The sequence below is a fragment of the Schistocerca nitens genome, chromosome 1 (genome assembly GCF_023898315.1).
Source record: "Schistocerca nitens isolate TAMUIC-IGC-003100 chromosome 1, iqSchNite1.1, whole genome shotgun sequence".
In the NCBI taxonomy this organism is placed as follows: Eukaryota; Metazoa; Arthropoda; class Insecta; order Orthoptera; family Acrididae; genus Schistocerca; species Schistocerca nitens.
Window position 1 is genome coordinate 844,017,959 of NC_064614.1, and position 23,298 is coordinate 844,041,256.

Below are 23,298 nucleotides of genomic sequence, written 5' to 3' on the forward strand. Positions count from 1 at the left end.
ATTACACAGAATCACTTTCTAGCAGACTCTTGAATGACGCCGTCTGGTGGCTGAAAACTTAAAAATTCTTGGGGCGTTTTACATTTGACGGTTTCTTTATTATCCTGACCGAGACGTTGGAGTTTCGTATGTTCAAGTTTGGCAAGATCAACAACAGTTTAAACACTTCTATGCCAGATTTCGTCAAATATTAAAATAACGAAAACTTCGAACATCATTAACTACTTGTTTTTCACACGATTCCATTATACATAGGCTGACTTCTGTAAATCCGTGTTTAAAATTTTTGCTTGATGAAAAACTTCAATAAACATCGTTAAAATAGCACTCGAATCGTTAGAGGTAATCATAGAATCGTGATGTTTTGGCCGACACCATACTATCAATTTCCTTACCAATAAAACTGTCATACATAAACATAAACGGCATCAGTTGTTTGTAATCTGCCCTTATTGCCACCAGAGATTTTATTAGGAAGGATGTAGGTTGCAGTAGGTACTGCTACTACTACTCACCTATAAAATAAAAATACATAAAACATCAAGAACGGTACAATAAAATTTTATTCGTAATATATACGTTTTGTATGCTATGCTGACAGAGAAGGCAAACATTTTTTAGTTCCTTTCTCAGCTCCAGTCTGCAGCTCTTTGAACCAAACGCTTCGGTGAGTCCCGTACAAGGTTGATTAAATATATCATTATTCCAGTACATTTTCTCGCTGGTAAAACTTCTTCAGTTCCATCCTGCACGATGATATTAAGATTATGAGCACATACAATACACGAGGTTCTAGTGAAGTGCCTGCTCGTGACTGCAATCGTGAAACCTACGTTTGCTATCCTGTCGTAACAATGGCTTCTGAGGTTTGAGAGCAGTAGCTTGTGCAGGACTAAAAATGTCTTCGACGATATCAAACAACGCTTCTGCTGAAGTACTGTCCGTAGAACAAAACCCGATAAAATACTCATTCGCTATCGAGTCTTCAGAAACGACTCTGAGGCATATAGAAACTTGTTCCGGAGAATTTGTTCTCGTAGGTCACTGTAATAGCCACTTTTATAGTAGCGCAGTTGTCTACCACTGTTTCTTTGCGTCCGTTTTTTAATGATACTTGTGTAGCTGTTTCAGGTAATCAGAAGCGTTAAGGGTGATCTTGTTCACTCTGTTTAACTTGTTTCTGATTGCTGCCTGTTAGTGATTCTGTGGGTGGTTTGAGGTTGCATTTAAGATAAATGGGTTTTCTGTCCTGCCTGTAGCCGGCCGGTGTGGCCGTGCGGTTGAAGGCGCTTCAGTCTGGAACCGCGTGACCGCTACGGTCGCAGGTTCGAATCCTGCCTCGGGCATGGATGTGTGTGATGTCCTTAGGTTAGTTAGGTTTAATTAGTTCTAAGTTCTAGGCGACTGATGACCTCAGAAGTTAAGTCGCATAGTGCTCAGAGCCATTTGCACCATTTGTCCTGCCTGTCGAAAGTGATTATTAACGTTCGCTTCCACACTTCAGTACAGATTTGACAAAATCCTTTATTATCCTTTTCATCGCCTCTAAACTACAAACACATACACTTTATTATCTTTGTTGGCAAATTACCTGTTATCTTCTGTTCTGGGTTCTTTGGTTGACGTTTGATGATTTTTCTGACGTTTCTCAAGCACGAGTGACTGGCATTGTCAAAGCCAGTGGTGGACTGGAGCCGAGTTCGCGGCCGCAGATTATATGTACCTGGCGCGCCAATGTGCAAGGGCTTTTCCGTGGTCATTAACTCTGAGGTCCTCTCCTTTCTTATTTCTTGTTGAAGGTATTGTCATGTTTGTGTATTTGTATACGGTAGCTTCCCTGAACAAGCAGGTGTCATAGCTCTTCTTTACAGCAAGATCTACCGTGTTGGCGCTACGGTCGCAAGTTCGAATCCTGCCTAGGGCATGGATGTGTGTGATGCCCTTAAGCCGTCGGCACACGGACCGTGCATCCGAACGTTGAGCGTTGAGCGTGCCGAGTTTCTGGCGTCATAGCGTGGAATAGCACGCTCGGGAGTCTTTCCGAACGTGCAGAGCAATATCTGGCATGTCAGATATTCTGAGCGTGCGTCTGACCGTTGACCAATGAGATGTCACAACGCGACCTACATCACAAGCACGCTGTCTCCCTTCAGTACAGAGTTGTGAGGCGCCATATTGGCATTCATTTCAAGCCTATATGTATATATGCCGTTTCTGAGCACTAGCAAATTGAGAATCACTGGAAAAACCGTTGTTAACAGTGTGATTCATTCCAATAAAATAATAAGACACATCACATTCGTGGGAAAAGAATTATTGTAACTTGCGTATTATGAGAGTAGGCTATTTGAAGGCAGCGACACACTGAAGATCCAACCAAAACGCATTGTTCTTGGTACAATTTGTTATAATTAAATTTCAATTAGTAACATATCTATGATTAACGTTTTCAGCAACGCGTAACATAATATGATTACGTGCCATAGGTCTGCTGTTAGTTTAGTGTAATGAGTAGCGTAATTATTCTGTACAAAGTTGTTTGATGGGGCGGTGGTTTGTGTCTTGACATCCCCAAATTTTTTTTCGTAACATTAGCGTTTTTATTAGGTTCTGATACTTTATTATTAATTTAATATCAGTATATACTATAACATCTGATGTTATGTAAAAATATAAGTTCACCTTTCTTAGAGGGGTGACTTTGTTCGATTGGCTTAATCTACAGGACAGCTATCGTAATTCACATGTTGCAAAGATTCTGCTACTGGGTAGGAACAATGATCAAGTAAGACTGACCTTGGGGTTTTACTAAAATGTGGGAATGATGAAATAATGTTTATCTTATGCGCAGAAGTATTCCAAATTTGTAAAGCACTGTGCGTTTTCAACTTCTCGCGGCGTAATGAATAATCGATTAAATTTCAGGCATGCAGCCGCACAAATAAAATTTCCTCCACTGATATTTCGGCCGCGTATCGTCCGGCCATCCTCAGAGTGAGCTTGTGACCCCCTTAGGATGGCCGGACGATACGCGGCCGAAATATTTGCGCGGCTGCATGCCCAAAATTTAATCGATTGTAACGCACTGTTTGTAATGGAACTTTTATAAGCCTGTGGCCTTATTGATTGGACATGGTACTTTCCTTTTCGTGGACGATGGAGGAAACGCGCGTTTTAATAGAGCTAGTGTGGGAATTTTACGCGTGCCCGTTGAGTAAACAGTGTGATTTAAGAACTAGAAACATCCGTCAACTGCCGCTGGAGTGCGTCGCGATCGCGTATACCACGTTGGGGCCCACGTACCGTATGCACAAGTCGCATCGGTCCTGAGCGTTCAGCAGCACGTTGAACTCGGCACGCTCCACGTTAACGTTCGGCAGCACGGTCCGTGTGCCGACGGCTTTAGATTAGTTAGGTTTAATTATTTCTAAGTTCTAGGCGACTGATGACCTCAGAAGTTAAGTCGCATAGTGCTCAGAGCCATTTTGTTAAGTCCCATAGTGCTCAGAGCCAGTCTACCGTGTTGGCGAATTTTACTATGTGTTCGGTCTCTCACTGCGCGTGCTCCGCCACGGCCGATTTCTCTATCTGCCCCAAACTGCAATACTACTTATTTTCAGTGATCCTGGTGTCGATTGATCATACAATCATTCCAATATAGACTTTTCCACATGTACAGGGTATGCGGTGTATTCCCGATAGTTTAGCACTCTGGACTTTCCTTTGGGAGATCGACGTATCAAACAAACATCCGGCCATCCCGAGTTACGTTTTCTGCGGTTTCCATAAATTGCTCCAGGCAAATATCAGGATTGTTCCTTTGAAAGGTCACGGCCAATTTCCTTCCCCTTCCTAGCCATGATCTGAGCTTGTGCTCTGTTTCTAATGACCTCGAAGTTGATGGGACGTTAAACGCAATCTTCTTTCCTTTCTCGGTATTGTAAGTGGGTCCTTTTTCTCTTTTGCCGATTTTAGATACTCTTTGATCTTCTTTGTCGGTTTATAAATAGTCTTTACACTGTGTTTGCACAATATAGACCAATTCTGCCCATCACTCTGAGAATGTATGGCAGAAAGGCCGTATCTGACATTTTCCAGTGTGTCACTTAGGATGACTGATTCTGTGACACTTGTTATATAACTGGTGGAGTACCTATTGCTCCTCAGAAACCTTGCTAGGTATTGTATCTCACATCTGAGATGTTGCAGCTCACACATTGGTCTTGTTCGCATTATGAGCCTATTAATCATGCCTCTTTTCTGGCTCAGGTGGTGATTTCTCAGTTTGTGCATGTACTGGTCCTTGTGTGTCGGTCTTCGATACGAACTGTGTCCATAATTTTCGCCATCCCTTTTGACCAATATATCCTTTTTACATCCACAGTAAATTTTATGTTGGCATGCTGACACTAAAAACCGAAACAATTTTTATGTTACACAATAACACTTAAAAAAATCAACTAAAAATATAAAATCAGTATGAATGATGCTGATATTCTGTGTACATTTCATTTATATTTCAGATACGTGATATATTTCGAAAGTTCAAAGCCACGTTTGTCAAAGATGACAAGCTGATTATTAAAATCACTATCATGCTTCTTGTAAACAGCAGAAATTTATAAAAAAGGAATTCACAATTGCGAATTTGATCAGACACCAACTGCACAGTGTACTGGTGACAGTAAAAATCATTACCGAACCAGGTCACGAACCCAGATATCCCACCTTAACTGCAGTGGCCTTTGGAGCATACCTCCAAGATTGATCCAAACTCCCGTATGTCACTGTCATTCAATGTCCTGTACGTGCACAATTGCTGTGATGCACGCACTCATGACTATTGTCATGGCCTTGTCTTAAGTGTAAAATAATATATTGCGTTTTTAGAACGTACGCTGTAATATTTGTCAGATATGGCGACCACTCATATAAAATTGGAAATCCAGGTTCGACTCCTGGTCTGGCATATATTTTCATTGTCAATAGTAGGGAGATGGGGGCACAAGCGCAATTTTGATATCAAATTGATATGCAAATTAATTGAACTGATCAATCAATTACCCCAAACCACACCCATCCCCACTCCCACTAACCCTCACCCACTCCTAAATGACGTTTTCCTCAGCTTTCATGTGGATCCCTGCATCCTCCCCACCCCTACACCTCCCTCTCCCCTACCTACCCTATTCCCAGGTCTGTGCTGAAGTCCAGACCCACCCTCTCCACCCTGGAATTTCCAGAAATTAAAAATGGTGCTGTACTTCCCAGGACTCAAATCCGAGTCCTTCTGGATGGAAAGCCCAAGTACACCAGCCAACACATGGAAACAGCCCAGATGCAGAAGAAAAAGGTTAGGTTAGTGTACTTTATTTCTTTTGGTTGGGGAACTGAAGATCAGACCTTCACAAGGACTACCAAAAGTCGCAATACAGCTCAAAAATTGACGATGCCATATAACTGATGTTATCCTGCTAGGAAACAATTTCACAAGACCACTCAAAACTAGTGGCAGGCGCACTCAATCTCTACCCTTCATCTACAAGCTGTCAGGAAAAATGCTCTGGTGTAAGGTGCCATCATTATTTATCTATCACTGTTAGACATCAGAGTTCACTACAGATGTCTGCTCGACACTCACCTTGCAGCCCAGGTAAACAAAGCCAATACACGCTACCACAACTGATGGAAAATGCATGACTGTTCTAAGTATACATCGAAATTGTCGTGAAAAAAACTGGCACTCGTAATGAATGGGTCATAATGGAACGCATGTGCTGGAGGAAATCGTCGTCCCAAAAGACTGCAGAGGGGGCGGTAGTTGAATAAGCATTCTCCTCAATGAGCACTCACGATCTAACCAACTTGGAGGCAGTCTTACTGCCCCACTGCGCTCCCCCTCCCTCCCTCCCTCTCCTCAGCGTAGATGGGGATAGAGGCCTGTTGTATCTTGCTGCTGGTGATCTAAAAAGAGATCCTTCTGGTGGTATTGATGTACCATCTACAGTCTGTGGAAATCAGTCACAGATAGACAAAGAGGATGTATCTTGCAATATGTTAAACATATCTTCCAGAAATTCTGGACCCCTCTCGAACAACAACAAAATTCCGGAGAATTCTCAAGATCACGTTATCAAACATCCACTGCTTGGAGAACAGACAGACTGCTTCGGCAGCCTATGCCGGCAATAGCTCCAGACATATCTGAGAGCAGAGTCTTCACAAGCTGTGGCTGGAGCAACCTCCAGGGCAGGGCACATGGCTGGATGTTTAATTCAGTATTTCTTCGCTAACACAAAAGGGAAATTTAGTGGTACACACTGGACCATTCCCAAACCACACCATGCAAGTGCCCGCCATGAAAACAGTTCACTTTAACAACTATATTTAACATCAATGCACCTCCTATAATCGAGCCTCTATTAAAAAGGAAAACACAATCGCGATGATAATAAATTCCACGTAATAGGCACAGTCCATTTTCTTTTAGTTTTATGGGCAAAATCGGTATAGTTTTTACATTCGACTGCAGGACACAATCCGCATCTCATTATTTTGTGACGTCCAATCAAGTGCACCGCCACCGATTACAAATGAAGGCACTGACCATCCTCAAGTGCCTCAGCCACAGGTCTTGGGGCGCGGACAGGGCGCGTCTCCTACAGTTTTATGGAGCTTTTGTGCGTTCACGGCTGGACTATGGGACCGCACGACCGCACGACCGCACGACCGCTACGGGCACAGGTTCGAATCCTGCCTCGGTCATGGATGTGTGTGATGTCCTTAGGTTAGTTAGGTTTAAGTAGTTCTAAGTTCTAGGGGACTGATGACCTTAGAAGTTAAGTCACATAGTGCTCAGAGCCATTTGAACCATCACTACCAATTCTTGATCTTGTGGCAGACCCTGTGCTTCAGTGTGTGAATCACCTCCTCATTGTCCTCAAAATGTCTTTCACAAATGGCATCCGTTAATGGCCCAAACAAGTGGAAGTTTGAGAGGGGTAGGTCAGGGCTGTAGGGTGGATGGTCTCCCTGAATGCTGCAAATCGTGGAGTTCTGCCTTCTGATGACCTCATCCCATGTACCCAGCAACTAACTGTACTTCTGTCAACAGCAGGTGTCAACTCCCTGTTGCAGATCCCTACACAGAAGAGTGGAAGTCAGATGAATGTGTAGAACTGTACCAGAATTTGAGTTTCCATAAAGTGCATCGCAACATGAGTCTACAGACAAGCTCTCTGATGTGTCATAGCAGTACACAGATTTGTTTCCAGACTACAAGTTTCCAATCTGCACCACTCGATGAGTCTCATCTAGGTATGAGGCGAGTGTTCCTATATTTTTCGCGATGTTCCTGTCCAAAATGCATGGATGTAGATCATCGGGAAGAGAGTAGTTCTTAGCATTTTTTTAATAGGCTCGTGTATAGGACACGCAAATACACTCCTGGAAATGGAAAAAAGAACACATTGACACCGGTGTGTCAGACCCACCATACTTGCTCCGGACACTGCGAGAGGGCTGTACAAGCAATGATCACACGCACGGCACAGCGGACACACCAGGAACCGCGGTGTTGGCCGTCGAATGGCGCTAGCTGCGCAGCATTTGTGCACCGCCGCCGTCAGTGTCAGCCAGTTTGCCGTGGCATACGGAGCTCCATCGCAGTCTTTAACACTGGTAGCATGCCGCGACAGCGTGGACGTGAACCGTATGTGCAGTTGACGGACTTTGAGCGAGGGCGTATAGTGGGCATGCGGGAGGCCGGGTGGACGTACCGCCGAATTGCTCAACATGTGGGGCGTAAGGTCTGCACAGTACATCGATGTTGTCGCCAGTGGTCGGCGGAAGGTGCACGTGCCCGTCGACCTGGGACCGGACCGCAGCGACGCACGGATGCACGCCAAGACCGTAGGATCCTACGCAGTGCCGTAGGGGACCGCACCGCCACTTCCCAGCAAATTAGGGACAGTGTTGCTCCTGGGGTATCGGCGAGGACCATTCGCAACCGTCTCCATGAAGCTGGGCTACGGTCCCGCACACCGTTAGGCCGTCTTCCGCTCACGCCCCAACATCGTGCAGCCCGCCTCCAGTGGTGTCGCGACAGGCGTGAATAGAGGGACGAATGGAGACGTGTCGTCTTCAGCGATGAGAGTCGCTTCTGCCTTGGTGCCAATGATGGTCGTATGCGTGTTTGGCGCCGTGCAGGTGAGCGCCACAATCAGGACTGCATACGACCGAGGCACACAGGGCCAACACCCGGCATCATGGTGTGGGGAGCGATCTCCTACACTGGCCGTACACCACTGGTGATCGTCGAGGGGACACTGAATAGTGCACGGTACATCCAAACCGTCATCGAACCCATCGTTCTACCATTCCTAGACCGGCAAGGGAACTTGCTGTTCCAACAGGACAATGCACGTCCGCGTGTGTCCCGTGCCACCCAACGTGCTCTAGAAGGTGTAAGTCAACTACCCTGGCCAGCAAGATCTCCGGATCTGTCCCCCATTGAGCATGTTTGGGACTGGATGAAGCGTCGTCTCACGCGGTCTGCACGTCCAGCACGAACGCTGGTCCAACTGAGGCGCCAGGTGGAAATGGCATGGCAAGCCGTTCCACAGGACTACATCCAGCATCTCTACGATCGTCTCCATGGGAGAATAGCAGCCTGCATTGCTGCGAAAGGTGGATATACACTGTACTAGTGCCGACATTGTGCATGCTCTGTTGCCTGTGTCTATGTGCCTGTGGTTCTGTCAGTGTGATCATGTGATGTATCTGACCCCAGGAATGTGTCAATAAAGTTTCCCCTTCCTGGGACAATGAATTCACGGTGTTCTTATTTCAATTTCCAGGAGTGTATCCTCATATAAAATCTAACAACGCATAGGTATGCCGGCAATATGACCTTATACATATGCAAAAATATAAAAAAATATGAAAAAATTGATGGGAAATACGTAAAATTGAGGGATATACTATGAAATATGTAAAATCGCGAATAAAACTTGCAAAATTACTTCAATTGACCGAGAATACATAAAATTAACGAAAAAGTACAACGAAATGCGGGGATTTTACGTGTTTAAGGGGTACCCTGACACTGAAGACCGAGAAATGCTTAAAAATTATGCTCAGGCTGCATTCACTTTTAACCCTGCTACTACCCTGTAAACTACGTGAGTTTTCGTAACATATACTCCAACAAATGAGACATAAGTATTACACAGAGGCGCCATATTAAAGCAAGGAAAACATATGTATCTCAATCCATAACTGTGTTTTCACACATGCGGTCGAATGTAGATGTTACCGAATTGTGGTTCATGCTCACAGACTATGTTATCCCTTAAGTATCAAGGAGAAGAATCAGTGGGTTTATCAGACTTTTGCCATTCCCTAGAGTGTTCTATAGGAGGGTGTACCAATGTCACATATATCACCTTTAATGGTGTGAGGGGGTGTACCCGAGAGATGTGGTGTTAGGACGAAATTGTATATTATCCTACAAATGAGCAAAAGAATCTAACTTCTTTGTGCAAGAGGAATGCTACCAGAGATCTGGTGACGCTACTGTAAACAGCAATAAGATTCTTACATCTCCCTTAGCTACTGATTGTGATGCTTACTCCCATGTAAGAAGTTGCTGCTTCTTCATTTGCATTTTCGTGCAACAGGGTGTTGGTGGTACCTCAATGAATCACTTATATAAAATATTTATGTCAGGTTCTCTTCACTCTATTTCCTAGTGAGACTTAGCCACTTCTATTAAAACCGATACTACGACTACTCATGATAAGCATGACTGACAAGGGAAGCGTGATTGAGGATACGTACATTTCCAACTTAAAATGATGTATAAAATCCATTAATTTCCTGAGACAGAACAGTAATCTCCAGACTTCATTCTAGTTGGTTCATAAGCAGCTCGAGTAGTGGATACACACCGACGATGCCCTCCTAGGACATCGGAGTGGTGTAGAGGGAAATAGTTTTATCCTTTTAAAGTTTGTCACTGAAGTGAATGGGGTAGGAAACGTGCAGGTTGGTTGTATGTCGGATGTTGGACAAATATATCATGCATTAGAATACAAAGAGCGTTGCATTCCACATGAATAATACTGCAGAAACTGTATGGCTTTAACAATATAGTATTTTTAGCTGCAGAAACGTGTAACCATCAGATTGTTTGTTTGTGCTCTATGATCATTTCTCTCATGGTGGTACCTGTTACTGACTCCAGACAGAGGAATAATGCTTCAGAATTGATAGCACGGTTGATATACGTGAAATGTTTCAAGCTCCATCCATCTGGAGCTCCATTATGTATAAACCACATGTTTCTTCTTAACCATCTGTTATATCACCACAGCACTCTCATGTCTACTATACTCTTCTCGACACGCAGGCATCTGGAGAGATCTTGTGCTTCTGTGTGAGTGCCTTGGGTAAGACTGGTGTTGCAGGGAGGATCGATGAAGGACAGTGTGCGAGGGATCTATCTATCTCCGACTTTATCCTACAAGTGCGAGAATACTCTGTGATGCCCGTCAACACAGGGAAAGGTGACCAGTTGTAATCATAAATTCTGCATGATGATCGATGCATTAGAAATATGTAGATAACCTAATTGCATCAGTAAGCTGTGTGGTATACTTTGGTGTATATTGTCAAATGGATGTACTGCAAAGTTGTCTGTCTGCATTTGCAATCTGGTAGATGGCATCTGCAAAATAGTGGAGGGTTGATGGTGATGATACAGAAATCGGGAAGCATTCTACCATTTCACTGGCTGGCGTTCAAATTACAGAACAACTGGTATACTTTGATATATATGATCGAACAGATGTAAAGCACAATCATCTAACAGCATTTGCAATCTAGTATGTGGTATCTGCAAAGTAGTGGAGAGGTGATTTAGCGATGATACAGAAACTGGAAAGCAATGTGCTATGTCATTGGCTGGCATTGAAATTATGGAACAACTATTATACGTTGCCTCCCCAGGGGACACCACCTTAACGTAGCACTGTCCGTGCGGGCAAGGAGTTTTGCACGCTCTGGATCCAGAGGGCTAAGCCGGCGGTAGTGTAGCTACCAGCACGGTCACCCATGCCGGACAGGCCAATGGGGAGGAGCCACATGAAGTGTGTCCCACAACGACTTATCTCCTGTCTCTTGTCCGATCCTATCCTAAGCCTATCCCTCTCCCTTATCATTCTTAACATCCTACACCATAGGGCAGGGAGGGCTCTAGAGGCGTGGTGAAGCCAGTCTCCCTAAGGGAGTAAACCCAATACAAATCACCTGCTGTCTTGCAGTTGGTGGAGGGATCAACAAAGGCTAAGGATGCTCCCCTGAACATGGAGCTAGCTACCCTGCGAATTGTAAGGGGCAACCCCCCAAATGGTTGGGCGGAAGATTAACAATCCCCCCCGTAAAACATCAATTGTTGCGAATGCTAGCAAAGGAATAAGCCGGACAGATATTTCGATGACGACCCCAGCAAACAAAAAAAGGATAAGAGATATGCACATTGGAACATGGAATGTGCAGAGCCTATACGAAGATGGAGCCCTACGTCAGCTGCTAACACAAGTAAACAACTACAGTATAAAAATATTGGCTCTCCAAGAAATTAAGTGGAAGGGGAGTGACATAATGGATGCAGGAAATTTCACTATCTTCTATAGTAGTGGAAGGATGAATACCTTTGGAACAGGTTTTGTGGTCGCTAAAGGACTGAAACATATGGTGATGTGCTTCCAACCAATCAATGAACGGATGTCCATATTAAGATTAAGGGGAAAATTTTTCAACATTACGATCATAAATGTACATGCACCCATAGAGAAGGCAGATGAACAAGAAAAGGACGAGTTTTACAGCAAGGTAGAACAACTGTATGATCAGGCTCCCAAACACGATGTCAAGATATTAATAGCAGACCTGAATGCAAAAATAGGAAAAGAAGAGGCCTTTCAGCCAACCACAGGAAGACATAGCCTCCATGAAATATCAAATGACAATGGACTTAGGTTTGTAGATTTTGCTATAAGCAAAAACATGACTGTCGGCAGTACATGTTTCCCACATTAAAAAAAATACACAAAGAAACATGGATTTCACCAGAAGGACAAACCAGAAATCAGATAGACCATATATTGATTGATCGGAGACACGGATCAGACATAATGGATGTTAGGAGCCAACGTGGAGCCAGACCACCATCTAGTGAGAATTAAATATAGACAAAGTATCTCACTATTGAGTAGACAAAAAGGCCACAAATAAAAGAAGTTTTGACATTTAGAAACTGAAGTCAGAAGAAATACGGAGAGCATATCAGATGAAAATAGAAGAGAGGATTAAGAATGAGACCGACACATCAAATGAACATATAGAAGTAATGTGGAAACGATGTAAGACTGCAATCCTCGAGGCAGCTGGAGAGGTTTTAGGACATGAACAGGCTCAAAGAAAGGAAGATTGGTTTGACGAAGAATGTATGAGAAGAATTGAGTAACGCAATATAGCACGAATGAAATTATTGCAGAGAACAACTCGAGCAAATCTGAATGAATATAATGAAAAGCGCCGTATACCAAAGAGGGTCTGCAGACAGAAGAAAAAAGCACTGGAAAAGAAAAAAACTGGAAGAAATTGAACAGCTAGGAGAAGAGAAGCAAAGTCATGAAATGTACCAAAAGATTAAAGAAGGAAAGACCGTGTTCCAAGCCAGAACAAATTTGTGTAGGAACAAAGAAGGGGATTTGATAGGGGAGAGTAATAAAATACTTGACAGGTGGGCAGAATACTTCCAAGAGTTACTGAACCCAGAAGTAGAAGGGTTAGAACGAGAAGAACAGGTGGAACTAACTTTCTATGGACAAGAGGTTTTAACACCAGAACCTACACAGGGGGAAGTGATGCAAGCCATTAAGCCCTTAAAAAACAATAAGGCACCTGGAGAAGATCAGATCCAGGCTGAACTTCTCAAGTATGGTGGGGAAACGCTGTGGAAAACAATTCATAAAATAATACTGAATATCTGGCAAGAGGAGAGCATGCCAAATGAGAGGAAAACAGCTATAATGTGCCCCATACATAAAAAAGGAGATAAATTAAACTGCCAGAACTATGGAGGAATCTCCCTACTAAATACTACATATAAAGTTTTCTCCACGATTCTAACTAGCAGGCTTACTCCATATGTGGAAGAGAGAGTTGGAGACTATCAGAGTGCCTTTAGAAGAAATAGGTCAACAACTGACCAGATATTCACATTGTGCATACTACTTGAAAAATGTTACGAACATCAAATTAACACACGCCAGCTTTATATCGACTTTAAATAAGCCTATGATAGCATCTCGAGAGTGGCATTGAAGAATGTAATGGAAGAGGCTGGAATACCTAAGAAACTCATTAAACTTTCTATGATGACCCTCAGGAAACCAACTGTAAAGTAAAAATTCAGGGCGAAATCTCCAGAGAATTGCGAGTGAAGAAGGGACTTAGACAGGGTCACTATATCTCCTCTTTGCTATTAAACCTTTGCCTAGAAAGAGTCGTAAGTCAGATAGAGTTAAATAAAGGAGGAACCTTCTTAAATCGTTCACTGCAGTAACTAGCCTATGCTGACGATGTGGCATTACTCGCACGAAACACTGCTGTGCTAGGCGAAGCCTATCAGCAACTGGAGAAAGGTGCAACGGAATTTGGCCTGATAGTCAACATCGAAAAGACCAAGAATATGACAATGACCAACCAACAAAACCTACCAAATCTCAGGATAGCCGACAGGGAGTTTGAAAGGGTGAGAGACTTCAAGTACCTTGGGTGGACTATCACTGAGACAAATGACATTGACAGTGAGGTGAAAGCCAGAATAGCAGCAGGTAACAGATGCTATTTTGCCGCATTACCCATGCTTAGGAGTTCGCTTCTATCACGTAAATCCAAAATCCTCATTTACAAAACAATTATAAGACCAGTTGTTATGTATGGCGCCGAAACGTGGACCATGACTGCAAATGAGGAAAGGATCCTTAGCATATGGGAGAGAAAGCTGCTACGTAAAATATATGGCCAAGTATATGAGCAAGAATGTTGGCGCATTCATACGAATGCAGAACTACAACACCTTTTTGAAGAACCTGACAGTGTTACTACCATTAAAATAAGAAGGCTGCGGTGGGCAGGGCACGTGGTCTGAATGGAAGAAGACAGAGCGTGTAAGAGGATTTTTGATGGCAAGGCTGGAGGCAGACGGCGGAGGGGACGCCCCAGAAAGAGATGGGTGGATGGAGTTGAAGAAGACATGAAAAAGCTGGGGGTCAGAGGATGGAGACGGAAAGACATAGATCAGATAGAATGGCAGGATATTGTGATGCAGGCCAAGGCCCTCCAAGGGCTGTAGAGCCGAGTAGTAGTAGTAGTAGTCGTAGTAGTAGTAGTATACGTTGATGTATATAACCAAATGGATTTGCTGCTCAGTCATCAATCTGCATTTTCAATCTAGTATATGGTACTTGTAGAGTAGCGGAGGGGTGCTTTAGCGACGATGCAGAAACTGGGAAGCATTCTTGCGTGTCAATGGCTGGCACTGAAATTATGGAACAACTGGTAAAATTGCTAAAATTGATCGCACTATGAACTACACCGTCTATTATCGTACATCATCCCATATCATCAGTGTCTTTGCCATCCTGTCCATTCACTGGTATACTGTTGATTGCCACATAATGACTGACTGACACCACTTGGTTGAGATGGAGAGAGCCTTGGCGAAACACTGGATATCTGCTACTTGTCACTCTGGGGCATAGAATTAAATGAATCACCTTCAGACAGTTGTTTGGAAGCATTCCTCAATGCTGCAGACTCATCCTATTTCCATATGCTGCGATCCTCTTCACATGTTTTTTTTTATCGCCGGCCGCGGTGGTCTAGCGGTTCTAGGCGCGCAGTCCGGAACCGCGCGACTGCTACGGTCGCAGGTTCTAATCCTGCCTCGGACATGGCTGTGTGTGATGTCCTTAGGTTAGTTAGGTTTAAGTAGTTCTAAGTTCTAGGGGACTGATGACCACAGATGTTAAGTCCCATAGTGCTCAGAACCATTTTTTTGGTTGGTTGGTTGGTTGTTTGGGGAAGGAGACAAGACAGCGTGGTCATCGGTCTCATCGGATTAGGGAAGGATGTCGGCCGTGCCCTTTCAGAGGAACCATCCCGGCATTTGCCTGGAGTGATTTAGGGAAATCACGGAAAACCTAAATCTGGATGGCCGGACGCGGGATTGAACCGTCGTCCTCCCGAATGCGAGTCCAGTGTCTAACCACTGCGCCACCTCGCTCGGTCCCATTTTTTTTTATCTTACTTATTTTTTTTTCACCAATCAGATAACTGTACTGAGCTGGTGCGTTGATGGCCCCAGTTTCGATCGATTGTCTTTTCATCTTTGAGTCGACTTCGATGCTTACTTGTCTTCTTCACTTCTTTGGCGGCTGGGGATCTTAACTGGAGTGCGCACGCTCTGCTGGTGGCTGGTGTGAGGGTATCTGCTGTGTGAGGTGGGACTGTGTTTGTTTGCAGTACCGCTAGAGGCCGAGTCGGCACGATGAAGGAGCATGGACAGCCGCTCTTGCGAGTTTAACCGTTACAATGCATATTTTCTGCTCATGGTGATTGGGATTTCTTTGAGGTTGCAAGGACAAGTTCCGCCTAGTTGGTTATAAGTTCCACAGACCGAATGAATTGGAGTCGTCGAGTTGTGTCGGTGGATGGTGTTCATGTTAACTAAATATTCTAGTGTGCTAAAAACTATTTGGAATTGTTCGAGCTGCTTATCACAGGTTTTGGTGTCATCACTTGATACCTTTACGGCAGTTAAGAAAGTGTAACGACGCCCAACAAAAAGACACCAGACATGGCTAAACAGGTGGCTAGAAGTGTAACTAAGTAGTGCGTAAATCTGTGTTTGGCGTTCCAAGCTACGCTGGAATATTTTTTTCATTCTACCTGTTATGTCATTATTTTAGTCTGGCCTTTAAATGTGTGCTGAGATTATCTTTACTATTCTAACTTTTATGCTATTATTTTAGTGATGTTTTAAGGAATTGGCTAACCAAATTTTAGTATATAATTGAAAGATATTGATAACTACTGGTGTACTTAGGATTGTGTATCTCATGCCTCAGAATATTGTCTGCCACTGATGTGTTTTATGTTGCAGATGGTGTGGTTGACACGAGCAAACTGGGATAGGACTACCACGGTGGCAGAGTGATAATTAAGGGCCTGCCCCCATGTCTCAGGTTATGTTGTTACTGTCCTGTAATTCCATCCTTTCGGTGGAGAGTTATGGTTTTTGAAGCTCAATCGCAGTACAAAATTGAGTACCTTTTTATTTCATTTCCTGTCTCGTGGATTTCTGTATCGGTTAAAATCTTTTTGTGTGCTCGCGTCCATCACAAATTCTCATGTAGAGTGGAAGTGGCCCATGTTAAGTTTTTCTTGGGAATATCTTCTCGTTATAGTCAAGTAATGAAATCATACGTGGTATATGCAAGTCGTATTGTTCTAATTAATCAGAAGTTGGCCGAGTAAACTTTACAAGTTTTGGGGCTTGTTGAACTCAGAACCTTGATGCGAGTTAGTCATGTTAGTCATATTTTATGAATCAGAATTTTATGAACCTTGCATTAGTTAATGAAAAGTTGGCCGAGTAAACCTTAAAAATTTGATGTTTGTTGAACTCAGAACTTTTATCTGCAATAGTTATGTTACTCATATTTTACGAGCATGCTTTTATGAATGTTGAGTTTGAATTATGAAAAGTTGGCCAAGAAAGTTTTAAAACATTACTGTCTGTTGAACTCCGAACTTGGATGTGATGAAAAGATAGATAAAAGGGTTTCCATGTACGTGATGAAGTAGATGTGATTTGTTTGTCAGTCATATTGAATTAATTGTGGGTCCATGGACATGGTAAAATTAATGTAAGTGGTTGAAAGAGAACGATATGTGGAAGATATCTTAAAAGATTTTTGTGTTCTATAAGACAAGGTTTTTTTGTAATTATGGTTACTGTGATTGTATTATGAGCAATGTATTTTTAATAAAGAGGTGTGTGGCAACTGCAACTGATTTCGATTGTAATTTCGGTGTGTCCTTAGGAACAACTCCCCAAGTACCTCTTTTTTATTTCTACTACCTCACACATGTTGTGAACAGCACCTTCTGGCTATGGTCAACAACGGAACAGTAATCATGTACATGACTGTAAAATGAGGAAGCAATGCTCTTCGAGACTGAATGCAGAGTCATCTGTTACCCTGTTGCTGTGGAAGATGAGATTAACTACATATGTCATTACCTTCGGATAGCTGTTGGAAACGCTCTACAATGTCATGATTCTTCCAGTTTCCATATGTTGCAATTTCTTCCACATTCTTATCAATGAGAAACATCACCTTGTAAGAAGGCTGCTTAGGTTTTTATATTGGTAACGCCACATAGCGCTCTGTATGAAAATCACTGGCTGTGCTGTGTGCAGTCTGTGGCTGGTTGGCATTGTTGGAATATTCGCTATTGTAGTGTTGGGCAGTTGGATGTGAACAGCCCGTAGTGTTGCGCAGTTGGAGGTGAGCCGCCAGCAGTGGTGGATGTGGGGAGAGAGATGGCGGAGTTTTGAGAGCGGATGATATGGACGTGTGTCCATCAGAGACAGTAAATTTGTAAGACTGGATGTCAAGCACAGTAATTCATAAATTTTTCTAAGGGGATGTTTCAACCTCTGTGTTTTATTTCTACCAACCTTTGTGTTGTGGGAGCCACATAGTTTACACCTTGCAATGTTTAGGTTTTTGTGGGAACCATAGGATCGAAATATGTGAATGTCAGTATAGCAGCTGACACAGACCTCGAAGTCATTGTAGAAAAACAAAATATATGGTGGTGTAAATATCTGTAGTTGTACACTGCTTGGATATGTTATTGATGAAAAAACAATGTGTTGAACTCTTTATGAAGGATCAATACAGAAACCCTATCTTGTGATTGACAGTCCATTTGATATGGTCTTCCTCCAGTATGGTCGACAAAACTTTACGCAGATCTGTGCAAGCGACTTGAAGCACTGACCATGGACTCCAGTAGAGCTGTACGTGTATGTGTAATATCCTCCATGCCCACCCGGTTGGCCGTGCGGTCTCAGGCACGACTTTCCGGGCTGGAAGGATCGCCTGGTCCCAGGCACGAATCCGCCCGGCGGTTTTGTGTCGAGGTCCGGTGAACCGGCCAGTCTGTGGATGTTTTTTAGGCGGTTTTCCAACTGCATCGGCGAATGCGGGCTGGTTCCCCTTATTCCGCCTCAGTTACGCTATGTCGGGGATTGCTGCGCCAACAAGTTCTCCACGTACGCGTACACCACCATTACTCTACCCAAACATAGGGGTTACACTCGTCTGGTCTGAAACGTTCCCTGTTGGGGTCCATCGAGACCGGACTGCACAATAACCCTGGGTTCGGTGTGGGGTGGCGGGGGGATGAAGTGGACTGCGGTAGCCGTCGTGGGGTTGTGGACCACTGCGGCTGCGGCGGGGACGGAGCCTCTCCGTCGTTTCTAGGTCCCGGTTAACATACAATACATACATACAATATCCTCCATATAAATACGCAGACAGTATTTGTTTTTTGGATGTATCGGAAGAGAGAGACACGATAAAATCTTATAGGAGGTTCAATAACAAGGAGTGATATAACTGATTAAAGTCTGGATGCAGATAGTTGTCACAACGCTTGTAACCTCCCCGCAGGAAATAAGAAGTCAATGATTATAAAAAATGTGTCAAATGTTGTCTTCGCACAAAACTGAATAATAAAAATGAGAGCCAAGCGTAACTTCCTTGCAAAATTAAAGAATAGTAATTGATCATAAACCCACAATAATATTAATTAAATAATGAACCATGAACTGAATGTAACATCTCAACACAAATAATTAAACCTGATAAATTTTATAAGGGCAGCTGCGCTGACCTTCGGCCCTGTGAAATAATTAAACCTGATAAATTCTTACCTCAGTAACACTGCATCTATATCTGCTCTTATTTTTCGGCACAGCTCTGTGCAATGCTGGCTTATATTTAATTTTGATTCTTGGAGGGAATGCATAGGAAATATTATTTAGCTTGAAATGAATCTTTTTCTTTAAATGAGTTACTTTATAAAAAGTTATTATTGGGGCATCATTTTGAACAAATTAATTACAATTAACATACGTTATTAGCTGAGCGCAATGCTGCTTCATTACCTTCTACAATAATATACATATCGTCCACCACATTCCTGACCAGACTCGTGGGCAGAGCACACCGCGGACGCATGCCGACTCGCCACACACGACTGTATCCGACTTCTACTACAGACAGAGTGCAACTCGCAACTGCACTCTCGCGCGGTAAAGCGCAGACTAGCAACGATAAATAACTCTCTGGTCAGAGATTCTGTCGTGTCTCGCCATCGCTGGTAATGATTACATACGTGTTTCATAACCCTCCACTGGGGAGGGGGGGGGGCGGGGCAAAAATTTGGCAGCGATGGTGAGTCATTTGGACTTGCCATGAGCAACAAATCTTGTCTTAACTAACTAACTTTACAATCACAGAATATACAGATACATAGGTGTAGAACATGAAGTAAATATAGTGAACATGCACTGAGTACAGAACATATCAGGCAAAGACAAAATATATACAATGAGTACAAAACATATTCACAAATGGCAAAAGTGCACACGAACAGTAGTACAGAACATATCAGCAAATCACAAAAAATGTATATGCAATGAGTAGAAAACATGTTAACAAAATGACAAAAGTGCACATGCGCTGTAGTTCAGACAATATCAGCAAATCACAAAATGTATAGGCCATGAATACAAATCATGATAACAAAATGATTTTTAATATGTTACAAGAATTAGGATGGGAAAGGGAAGGATTGCGTCATGGTTGTAGCACTTTAGGTTGCACGCAGTTGCACTGAAAGTCCATATCTTTCTACAGAAGCACAACACCAGGTGAGGCAATCTACAGTTCTTTTCCCAGAAGTATTAATCAGCGTAGCCCAGACACTGAAATGCTGTAGTAATATTCCATGTTATCCTTTTGGTAGTACATTAGGTACACCAAACAGTGGGACCATAATAGCATCTCATCGCTCATTGTGGTGGACAGAATGTCGTGTCAACACCACGTTCTTGTCTGTTACAGCAACGTAGAATTAGTGCAAAAACCAAATATAGTGCTCCATGATCATGAGGATATACAGGACAAACGGATATTGCAGTAATTCTAGGTAATTAGGTTAGAAGGTGAAGGACATTAAGTCACATACTAGTCTTCATTGAGAATTACACTAGTAATGGGTGGCACTCATTGCCCAGTCATTGAACATTTCTGTACCATGTACGTATTATTACAGAATAATGTTCATGAGTAACTTTACAGAGAACATTGGCACTCATTGCCTAATTACAAACCATCAGAAGTCATTTACAGAGAACATTGGCACTCATTGCCTAATTACAAACCATCAGAAGTCATTTACAGAGAACGTTGGCACTCATTGCCTAGTTACCATCAGAAGTCATTTACAGAGAACATTGGCATTCATTGCCTAATTACCATCAGAAGTCATTTACAGAGAACATTGGCACTCATTGCCTAGTTACAAACCATCAGAAGTCATTTACAGAGAACACTGGCACTCATTGCCTAATTACAAACCATCAGAAGTAATTTACAGAGAACATTGGCACTCATTGCCTAATTACAAACCATCAGAAGTCATCATTGAAAATGAGTAATAAATGGCATAATTAATCTAATTATAGTAAACATTGTCCTCATAGTTCATCTTATTACATTAATCAGTGGCATTCATTTGCCAGTTACAAAGCATTTTTATTGTGCTAGCAATGCATTGCGTTGGGTTCGATAATTAATAACAATATTTGCTTTTGAGTTATTGCTGGAAATGAAGATGTGTAACGTCATTCGTCATGAGTCAGCTGTATCAAGATTATGAAACAAGTAGAGTATATGTAATCACATTCATAAATGACATAGGTTTAATGAACAACTGCTTATAGTACATTAATTTCATGAATAATTTCTCCTGAAAAATATACAAAAATGGATTATTAGACTGAAAGAAGAAACGCATTTTATGCTGAAAAGTAGTGAACTTCGAATTAACAGGTAGTGAAATGTGTATAAAATGTGTTCCCTAGCTGTCCTTTCCAAAACCTTCAGTCATCATACTATGCAATACAACACATACTGTCATAACGAGCTGGAACAAATACTTAAATAACTACAGAGCATAAATACATATACTTCAACATCATCCTCATCTGTAAAGAAAAAACTTTATTATCCATCACTTCATCATCATAACTCCATTATTATCATCACCTGTAAAGAAAAACTTCATTATTCATAGCTGCATATTCTTCATTATTATTCATCACCATTCATTATCATCTGAAAAAAAATCACTTCATTATTCATTACACAACTATTCCTTATTTCTAGCATATTTCCTCACTAAAACTAAGATGTGAAGTTCTGTCTGACAGCCTGCATCAATCGCTTCGTATTCTGAAAGAAAAAATTAGTTAAGACTGCTATTCTACGATGTGTATAGTATATTCTTGTTAATGCTTGTTAATTCTGATCCATTTACTATTCCTCATAAGGTTTTTTGCATCTTCTTTCGTTTATTCCGTAGGTGAAATTCCCATTTCTGTTTAATTTATTTCCTTTACACGTTATTTCTTTCTGAAAATGATGAACAAAGATTAATGTCTTGCATTTAATTCATATACCCATTAGATAAAAACTGGTTTATAGTGATATAATTAAACATACAGCATAGCATGACTGAAAACGTAATATGTCAAAAACATAGACAGTGTGCAGGTGCAAAAAATGTACACAGAGTATCACAATGTAGCAGCAAAAAAAAAGGTGTAAAATAGTCACCATGTTGAGATATCATAAGGCAAAAATGTCAAAGTCAACTGGTGTTTGTTATATCGTAAATATTTCATAGCGCATACAAACAAAACAGGAAAACAATCATACATACATGAAAAATGGAAAATGTGCACGGTCTGATGTGTAACGACAAGAAAAGCGACCTGCTAACCTTACCTTGCCGGGCACTTGCCAAAAAAAAAAAAAAAAAAAAAAAAAAAAAAAAAAAAAAAAAATTACGGCAATCGTCAGTAAGTAGTCACATAAATATAATTACATAAGTGGTCATAAAAATGTGTAAGTTCATCTGGAAAATATGCACGGTCTGATGTGTAACGACAAGAAAAGCGACCTGCTAACCTTACCTTGCCGGGCACTTGCCAAGAAAAAAATACGATAATCATCAGTAAGTGTTCATGTGAATATAATTGCATAAGTGGTCATAAAAAATTAGGAAATGGCATTACAGTGTGATAAATCATAAAGTATGTTAATTCAATAAAGGGTTTGATGTTGGAGACGTGGTGCTTCCCTTTGGTTTTTCTGGTTCTCAAAGTTTCGACGTGTACTACATTGGGGTGAGGAATGCTGCGAATCCGATATGGACCTGCGTAAAGAAGTTCAAATTTACTGCACCTACTTTTTATTTTGTTGGATAAATAGTGTGTACGTACTAATATCTTCTGTCCAACGTGAAAGTCACGGCGTAGACAAACCTGTTTTTGTTGTCTTCTCCGGCGCTCTGCGGCACGTTTGATGTTGTTCAGCGCAATGTCAATTATTTCATGGTGTCGTAGTCGACGAGATGTAGGAAAGTTTACTAATTCTTTAGTTTTGTTATGTGGTTCAACATTTTTCAGTATAACAGACGGAGATAGCATAGTAGATTCATTCGGTATGGAATCAATTACATCCTGGAATGAGAGTACGTGTGTGTCCCAATCAATATGTTTTTTATGGCAGTAAATTCTACACAGTTTACAAATTTCTTTCATTATTCGTTCACAAGGGTTCGAAGAAGCATGGTACCTGGATATATATATCGGAGAAATGTTTCTAGCTCGTAACATACGTGTCCATATAGCAGATCGAAGCTGTGATCCATTGTCGGAAATTACTTTCAACACATGCCCTACATGAAATAGAAAATGTTTTACAAATGCTTTCGAAACAGTTTTAGCATTAGTTTTGCGTAACGGAGTGAAGGTAACAAATTTTGAAGTGAGTTCAACAGCGACAAATATGTAGC

At 42.0% G+C, this 23,298-nt stretch overlaps 1 protein-coding gene across 3 annotated transcripts in view; it reads left to right on the plus strand.

Annotated features, from left to right (window-relative positions):
* LOC126263196 (steroid hormone receptor ERR1-like) overlaps nucleotides 1-23,298 on the plus strand; it is a 453,409-nt gene that overhangs the window by 415,430 nt on the left and 14,681 nt on the right. For 2 of the 3 annotated variants that reach the window (XM_049960261.1, XM_049960276.1), the window contains one exon: nucleotides 16,238-16,619. The exons of the other annotated variant lie outside the window; for it this stretch is intronic. In XM_049960261.1, coding sequence (XP_049816218.1) covers nucleotides 16,238-16,291 — 54 coding nt within the window. In that variant the 3' untranslated portion in view covers nucleotides 16,292-16,619. Of the gene's footprint in view, nucleotides 1-16,237; nucleotides 16,620-23,298 lie in introns of those variants that run through there. 3 annotated transcript variants of the gene reach the window in all.